This window comes from Triticum dicoccoides, chromosome 4A (assembly GCF_002162155.2).
Source record: "Triticum dicoccoides isolate Atlit2015 ecotype Zavitan chromosome 4A, WEW_v2.0, whole genome shotgun sequence".
NCBI classification, from domain to species: Eukaryota; Viridiplantae; Streptophyta; class Magnoliopsida; order Poales; family Poaceae; genus Triticum; species Triticum dicoccoides.
The window spans coordinates 75772203-75780940 of record NC_041386.1 but is presented as its reverse complement, the minus strand read 5'-3'; the positions used below and the strand labels follow the sequence as shown (position 1 = coordinate 75780940).

The window sequence follows — 8738 nt, the reverse complement described above, 5'->3', positions numbered from 1 at the left end:
GATGCGGAATGTGCCGATGTGTTGGATCAAGAATATTCGGTCCAACATCAGCCTAGACAACCTCCATTCCCCTTCTTCCTCCTCCTACGCCCTAGATCGATGATGCTCCGATGTTGTTGTAAACCCCATTGGGCTAAAAAAATCGCTGATACATTTTACTATTTGAAGGAAGAAAGAAGGCCATGCTCACGTTGCTTTGCTCTAAAAAAGAAAGCCATGCTGGCACCTAACTGCACATCGGTAGGTCCAAAAGAAAAGAGAAAAAACAAGTGAACATCGGTAAGGCATGACCAACCCGCGGCTTACGCCCCCTTTTCATTCAAACATAGGCGAACATCGGTGCGTTCCATTCAACGTCAACCTTCCCGATTCAAACCTTTACCCTTCCTTCCGTTCCGTTCTCCCGTTCCCTCCCTCCCCTATTTGAACCCTTCTTCCCACCACTCCAGTCTTCGTATTCAACTCTTCACACCCCCACCCCCACCCCACCCAGCTGCCCGCCACACCACACGCGCCCAACACGCCCGCTCTGCTCCATCGTCTCCATCACCCTTCACCCATCGAACCACCACCTACCTCTTCGGCCGATCCATCCATGGCGCTGCTGGCACGGAGGGCGAGGAGGGCGGCGACCAAGGCGGCGGCGGCGCCGCCCGTGGCGGTGGAGCTGTCCATCCCGGCGCACTTCCGGTGCCCGATCTCGCTCGACCTCATGCGCGACCCGGTCACGGCCCCCACGGGGATCACCTACGACCGGGAGAGCATCGAGGCGTGGCTCGACACCGGCCGCGCCGCCGTCTGCCCCGTCACCCACGCCCCGCTCCGCCGCGACGACCTCGTCCCCAACCACGCCATCCGCCGCGTCATCCAGGACTGGTGCGTCGCCAACCGCTCCCGCGGCGTCGAGCGCATCCCCACGCCCAAGATCCCCGTCACCCCCGTCCAGGCCTCCGAGCTCCTCTTCGAGGTCGCCGAGTCCGCGCGCGCCCGCGACCGCGGCGCGCCCGCCCGCTGCGCCGCCGCGGTCGCCAGGGTCAGGGCCCTCGCCCGGGAGAGCGAGAGGAACCGGCGCTGCTTCGCGTCCATCGGCACTGGCCGCGTGCTCGCCGCGGCGCTCGAGTCGCTAGCGGCGGGCGGCGGCGAGCCGGCCGGGGGTGTTCTTGAGGACGTTCTCGCGGCATTGGTCCGCATGGCGCCGTTGGACGAGGAGGCCGCCAGGATCTTGGGATCGCCGCACTCGCTGGGCTCGTTGGTCGCGATCGCCGAGAATGGAAGCTTGGCGGGAAGGCTCAACGCCGTGATGGCGATCAAGGAGGTCGTGTCCTCGTTCGACGGAGCATGCACAGGTTTAAACGGGAAGGCTGAAGAGATCGTGGACGCGCTGGTCAAGATCATCAAGGCTCCCATCTGCCCACAGGCCACCAAGGCCGCCATGGTCGCCGCCTACCATCTGGCGCGCTCCGACGAGCGCGTCGCGGCGCGCGTAGCCAGGACCGGTCTCGTGCCGGTGCTCGTCGAGTCCCTCGTCGACGCCGACAAGAGCGTGGCCGAGAAGGCGCTGGCGTTGCTCGACGCCGTTCTCGCGTCGGAGGAGGGCCGCGAGAGCGCGCGCATGCACGCGCTCACCGTGCCCATCCTCGTCAAGAAGATGTTCCGCGTGTCCGACCTGGCCACCGAGCTCGCCGTCTCGGCGATGTGGAGGCTCGGCAAGAACGCCGGCGGCGACGAGGGCGCGGCGACGAAATGCCTGGTGGAGGCGCTGCGGGTCGGAGCCTTCCAGAAGCTGCTGCTGCTCTTGCAGGTTGGCTGCAGGGACGCAACCAAGGAGAAGACCACCGAGCTGCTCAGGATGCTCAACAAGCACAAGGGCGCAGGGGAATGCGTCGACGCCATGGACTTCAGAGGGCTCAATAAGCTGTCCTAAATCACAACTTGTGTAAAGAAACATTGTAGGATAGATGGATGTGTAAGCTAGCAGATTGGTAGGATAGTTAGATGTAAATTCTTCTCCCTTTTTTGCGTTTGCCAGGTGTTAGCTAGATTCAAACTTTTTTGTTTACAGACGCTTGAACGCTACTTGAGAAACAAATAAAAGGCTTAGGTACAATGCAACTGTCATCGGATGAAAAACCTACGAAGAATGAATAAATTGCCTGCTTTCCTCACTCTTCTAATAATTCTATGAATTGTTGTCGACTTTTTCTTGAGAGTACGCCTAGGCATACCATGTTGTTGTCGACTTTTTGATCAAGCAGAGGCCAGTATCACATGGCGGACGCGATAGTTGTGCCCTTCCCACCATACAGCTAGTGGAAGGCACAACCACGACTTGAATACAAACTAAACTTTAGGTCTCTCACCTCATCTGGTTGGTTAGTCTCATCTCAACATATTTGGTTTTCCGGTTTATAAGGCTCATTGCTTCGAGAATAGGCAAACGTTAGCTATCGGAAAGAAAGAGAGAAACGTGAATATTTTGGTGTTTGTCTAGACTTGGGCCGAAAGAACCCAGATAAACATGGTCTAGAAACAGGTCATTGAATTGCATGGGAAGAAATGTTTGGTTCCGCCTAGGTTCCCATTCAGTTTCTCATATCAGGAAGCGAAGTTTCCAATTACTTTTCGTAATACTTCTTTTGGTTGGTTTGTACGGCCGAGTCTCGGTTTCTAATCCGCTCCAGTTTAGAAGGTTTTAGTTTTGTGAATGGGTGTATCGGAAAGCACGCTTAAAACATCATGCGCGAAACAACACACTAGCTACCTTTCCGGAAAATCGCTAGGGTTGGAGATTGTATTTTTTTAGTTCAAATAAACTTATCATTGTTATCGGAGACATCCTTGCAGAATAAGGGATGACGGTTCAAGGAACATGAAAAACAATCAAAATACAGGGCGGGGTGTCTTCATAAAAAACAAAATACTCGTATTAGACCAACTATGCATCTATCGCATTGTTTGTGTTGCTACTACTACCTTGTTTGTTGATGATTGGATGAAGCATGAATTTAATTAATTGCAGGAAGTACTTTATTTGTCCATCAATGTAACGCTTAGAGATACTCCCTCCGTTCCGAATTACTTGTCTTAGATTTGTCTAAATACGAAGGTATCTAGTACTAAAATGAGTCTAGATACATCCGTATCTAGACAAATATGAGGTCGGAACGGAGGGAGTAACTAATATGAGGGAGGAAGCCAATAGATCTTCCTGCTGCCTAAACGACTGCGATTTAGATCTTGTTATCAAACTTCTTATATATTCATAACACTGGACTTTTTTATTCACCATTAAATTTATTCTTTTTTGGTGATATTTTAATTACATCTAAAATAACATTTTAAAGTCTTACTGGTTGAACGAACATAATTATTCATATATATTAATTTACACATTTCCATGCAATTCTAGCATTAATAATTGAAAATATATTTTTCACCAAAACTATAACTAAGTTATATTTTGTTGATTATTTGTATTTTAAATGTTCTTTGAGATAATATTTAGTTAAGATAAAATTAACTCTAAATCCAAGAAAAAAAAGTATGGCGTCACTCAACATCCATCCGTTAGTGTGTTCAAATATATTTGTATGGTATTTGTCTGTAGTTTATTAATATGCACAAAACTTGATAAAGTGCTAAGACTGTATGAAAACATATATGCTAGATGGTTCTCGAGTATAATAGTATCAAGTTTGGGCATAATTAAATCATGAATTCAAGTAGTGTACGGGATCTCAGCGAATAATATGTTCAAACCACAGTTCCGAGCAACAAATGTGCATGAGAGATTGCAAGATACCATGTATATAGTAGATCAGGTAACAATGTTAAATCATCGTACATTTAAGCAAGATATGCCGTGAATAACTGACATACGGACCTAGACGAGGAACAATTGATACACACTGAATAACAAATGCGACCCACGCAATGCATCCAATGTTCCAATCAACCCCAGCCCGGTATTCTCAGAGAGCTTGGATTCTTTGAAGAATATAAATACAAATCAGACCAATTATTTCAAGTCCAACGACCAGCGCGCGACGTGGCATAGTATAAGTAGTTCACCTAACATCGAGTGGCATAGTATAAGTAATTCACCTAACATCGAATCCGACCCGATGCCGCTGATTTAGAAAAAAAATACCCCCTTCAATTCAAATTAATTAATCGTTGCTTTAGCACAACTTTAATACTGCAAAGTTGTACTAGAGCAACAACAAATAATATGGACCGAATGGAGTAGTAGATGCTGCCCCTACAAAAAATAAAATTAATAAGGTGGCGATCATACATCTGCTTGTGTCGTCTTACATGACTGTCAATTGTTCCATTGACCTTGTAAAAACAAACTTCCTAGAGAGGGTAATAGAAGTAGAAATATATAAATGCTGCATAACACCTGGCAAAGTACACATTTCGTGCGTGTTTTTCCATGTTGATGAGTGGCTCCACAAAATCTATCTAGACACGATCGAGGTTGGAATATTCTGCAGCACGCGACGCCGCGGGTCAGCCCAGTCTAGATGCAGCTACCGCTTCTCGACTTTGAAACGTGGATCAGTTCAAGTGTGCGCAGAAGTATTACGTACGTAGTAGAGCCTGACCCGGTGGACCTCCCACCACCACTGATCGAGGCATGCACCAACGTTGCCCAGCTCGGAGCAATCTCTACGTTCCATTCGGAAATCTTGACTCCTCCGTCTCCGTGTGGTCGAGCTATAGCTAGCTAGTACACATCTTGTTTCAAATCCCATCAGTTTTGTTGTCGTGGCCACGAGCCCACGATCTCGGTTTTGCTATAGCTTTAGAGCATTTACTATCGGAGTTAGCAAATCCAGCCCCTCAAACGTTCGTGGACACTGATCGGGCATCCCTCTTATCCGCCACTCTACATCCGCCTATCTTATATCCGGCGCATTATAATTCATACTATACATGCAAATATCGCTCTACCTTACGTGATCAAACGGCGGACAACAAAAATCGGTTGCAAAGAAACACAAGATCGGCTGCAAGCAGACATTAACATACTTCACCACATCCAAAAAATCATAGTTCGTCCCTGGACAAGTTCATAAACTTCTACAGCTAAAAATAATATAAACATTGAGGAGGAGGGGGGGGGGATCACCACTTCCTCCTTCCTCGCCGGGCCTTTGCCCTTCCGGTCGCTGGTGCAGCTGTTGTAGGTGTCCACGGCTCGACTGGTGGATAGTCTTGGTCGTCGGACGAGGAGGTGCAGTTGTCGCCATCGTCGGAGTCAGAGTCGGAGAGGACGATGAGCCCCTTTATCTGACGGACCGCCCTGTCCTGCTCCCGCTTCAACCTTGCCACACGAGCCTTCTCCGCCGCTGCCTCCTTCGCCTCGTGCTCCGACTGCTCAATGGCAAGTCGGAGCACCTTGGCGTTCTTCCGTCGGAGGCGGCGAGCGTCCGTCTCCGCCATCGTGAGGGAGCGGAGATACACCAATGCGAGGAGACACGCGTCCTCGTCGACGTCCGGCTCCGTCCCACGCGCCGCCGCCGCGTCCCTCTCACGTGCATGCTGCCTCTCGCAGTGTGCGCCTCCGACTCTGGAGTGTGCATGCGGGTCGGATGCGCGGGCACAAGCACCCAACGCTGGCCGCATGGAGGAGCGGGCGGCAAGGGAAGGAGACGGCACGGGGCCGACGCTGACTGTGTTGTCCTTGCGTCGCTGCGCGCGGGCCGGGAGGGTCCAGCTCCGGCATCCGCGTTGCGCCGGCGCGGGAGCTGCGGCGACGCTCCAGATCCAGAGCTGCCACCTGTCTCCACCTTGGACCGCAACAATGCAATGCAGAGGGCCATTTTCTCCTCGTAGTCGAGCTCTGAGCCGGAGTCGCTGATCCCAAAACCGAAGAGGGAAATGAGTGGACGGAGAGAGAGAGAGAGAGAGAGAGAGTGAGAGAGAGAGAGAGAGGGGGACAGAGTGAGATAGGGTATGAGCTCGCCGTCCAGATTAGGGGTTTTCTGTGGGGTCCGTGGTGGGTCGTTCCTGTCAGGGGGACGCGCCCATGCGTGCCCGGGCCGCCCCATATCCGCCCTATATTTGAACTGGATATGAGGGGTGCCGGTCATCCTGGGCGTTTATCCGCAGTTTGAGAATTCAATTGGGTTGATTTTTTTGACCGGTTAGTGACCGGACGATCTGCCCGGGCGTTTGATACTGGTATGAGAGGCTTGGCTGTAGATACTCTTACATATTTGTTTGTCGTCGTAAGTCACCTGTGTGTGCACGTTTGATTTATTTTCAATGGCAGTGAGAACTTAGAACTGAGGAGTGGATGCATGCACGTTAGCGCCCCTGACAATACGGGCCTACAGGTCAGCAGCAGCAGCATACGCGATGCACGGCCCAAGCGTGCAGCGCGCCCCAACCCACACATTGCTGGACCCGACTTGGTGAACCAGCTGCTACTTAGCCAGCGCGGAGGAGAAGAGGAACTATCCAGAGGATCAAGGCACGGCGGCGGCTACCAACTATTTCCCTTTCCTTTCTTCCTTCTCAAGAACCACCTTCGATCTGGTTGTAATCCCTATAATCGCTACCGTTTGAGAATAGATCGAGAGAACTACTACTACTACTCTAACGATGCATGGATGCAGTGTGCGACACGAGCCACAGGTAGTGATGCCGACTGTCTGCACTTACGTCATCAGCGATGACACATGCGACACTCGCCAGAATGCGGAGTTTCGATGCAATTTGAGAGGAGGCTAAATGAGTCTTAAATAGATTTGAAAAGGCTAATCTAGTATATTATGTTAAATTTGGCTTAAATAGTGTTAAATATCATGTGTTTACGTAAAGAAATAAAGTACGTTGGGAGGGGGGGGGGCATGGCCCCCTTTGCCCCTCATTAAGGTCCGCCACTGCACGTACGTGCACTGGGCAGCTAAAAGCTTCTAGATTTGTTTGCGTAAGTGATGCGCGAGCGGCGTGCGTGACGGTGGGGATAGATCCTTTGGACAATAGAGTCTAGACAAGTAGTGGTGCTCGGAGTCGGAGCAAGTGATGTCAAAGCATATCCCCACAAAAAAAGCTATACATGCATACATGCACGCAAACTACAGTTAAACACAAGGATATTGATGTAGCTATAACCCAAGTTTATGTGATGTGGCTTGACGTCACGAGCAACACGCCACCAGTGTTCAGATTATGCTAATATTGTTGGTTCTTCCTCCTAGGCGGCATGGAACTAAACCCTAGTGCCGCCACAAGTTTGCCACTTTCCTCGGTCCTTGTGTGTCGTATCTATCATCACTTGTGTTTCCTCCATGCCCCTACTTGGGGTGGGAGGGGTGAGTGGTCTTCTCAGGTTATGTGGTGTCTTCATCCGACGGTGTGGTGGCTCCCTTACCGTGTGGCAAGGGAGGAAGGGGCGTCCAAATAAGCGACAAGCTAGCCAAGCGGTACGATGGTAGTCCCCTGCATTGTTGAGCATACCTTCTTGTGATGTGGTGCGGGTTTGCTTCAACATCTGCTCCGGTAGCATGGCCTCTGGCTGGTTCTGGGACGCTCGGCGACAAGGTAGCAACAATAGGCGGCTAAATGCGAGCCCCGTCGACCAATGGGCTTGGACAAGCTTAGTTCGACGGGTGGCTGGTGGCGAGTGGAAAACTGGGTGGAGCAAGTCATTTCGAGCAACCTCGACCGTAGTCTTCTTTATCAATAGCACGTGTGTAACTTCCGTTAGTAGCTACTCAATTGGTTATCCCCTGAGTGCGGTGATACCCTAAGTGCTGCCAAGTCCCATGGCAATGGTTTGCGGGCATGGTGTATAATAGTTTCCATCTGATTTTTCAGTAATTAACTAGACATTTTTCTTTTTTAATTAATTAATAGAGCGAGGTCCTTAGACTCCAACAAAAAAGTGACCGCTTATCACAGTTGGCAATAAGAGCTTTGTGTACCCCTAAAAAAAGAGCTTCTTGCGAGCGTGCACACACAAACTAATCACGGGACATTTTCTTTGCTTTACTCAATGTATACATCACCTCAACAAAATCCTGGAGCTTGTTGATTTCTTAGCTTTCTCTTATCTGTTGCAACCTTTGTAGAGTTCTCATGGTAGTGTTGTTCACTGGAAAAAATGAGACCCAACATAATTATTTAAATATGTTGGAATTTATTTTATGTCTAAACTGATATGGCGCTATCCGTGTAGTCCAATCTTCATTTTCACCACCCTTATGCGCATCCTATTAATCAGCGTGTCAACTTTTTTTGAGGGAAAGCTGATACGTCCATTTTGCATCATGCTTTTATATCGATATTTATTGCATTATGAGATGTTATTACACATTATGTCACAATACTTATGCCTATTCTTTCTTGTTTTATAAGGTTTACATAAAGAGGGAGAATGCCAGCAGCTGGGATTCTGGGTTGGAAAAGGAGCAAATATTAGAGACCTATTCTACACAGCTCCAAAAGTCATGAAACTTCACGGAAGTCATTTTCAGAATATATAAAAAATACTGAGCGCAAGAAGTTCACCAGGGGGCCACACCCTGCCCACGAGGGTGGGGGCGCGCCCAGGGCGCGCCCCCTACCTCGTGGGCCCCCTGGTGGCCCTCCGATGACCATCTTCTGCTATATGGAGTCTTTCGATGAGGAAAATTCATAAGCCATCTTTCCGGACGAACTCCGCCACCACGAGGCGGAACCAATCTAGGGCTCTGGCGGAGCTGTTCTGCCAGGGAAACTTT

General features: G+C 49.9%; 1 protein-coding gene across 1 annotated transcript; it reads left to right on the top strand.

Annotated features, from left to right (window-relative positions):
- Positions 1-511: 511 nt before the first annotated feature.
- LOC119288700 (U-box domain-containing protein 21-like) lies at positions 512-2123 on the top strand. Its single transcript, XM_037568262.1, has one exon. It carries the CDS (start codon positions 596-598, stop codon positions 1922-1924), a length of 1329 nt encoding a protein of 442 aa, XP_037424159.1. The 5' UTR covers positions 512-595; the 3' UTR covers positions 1925-2123.
- Positions 2124-8738: the final 6615 nt, after the last annotated feature.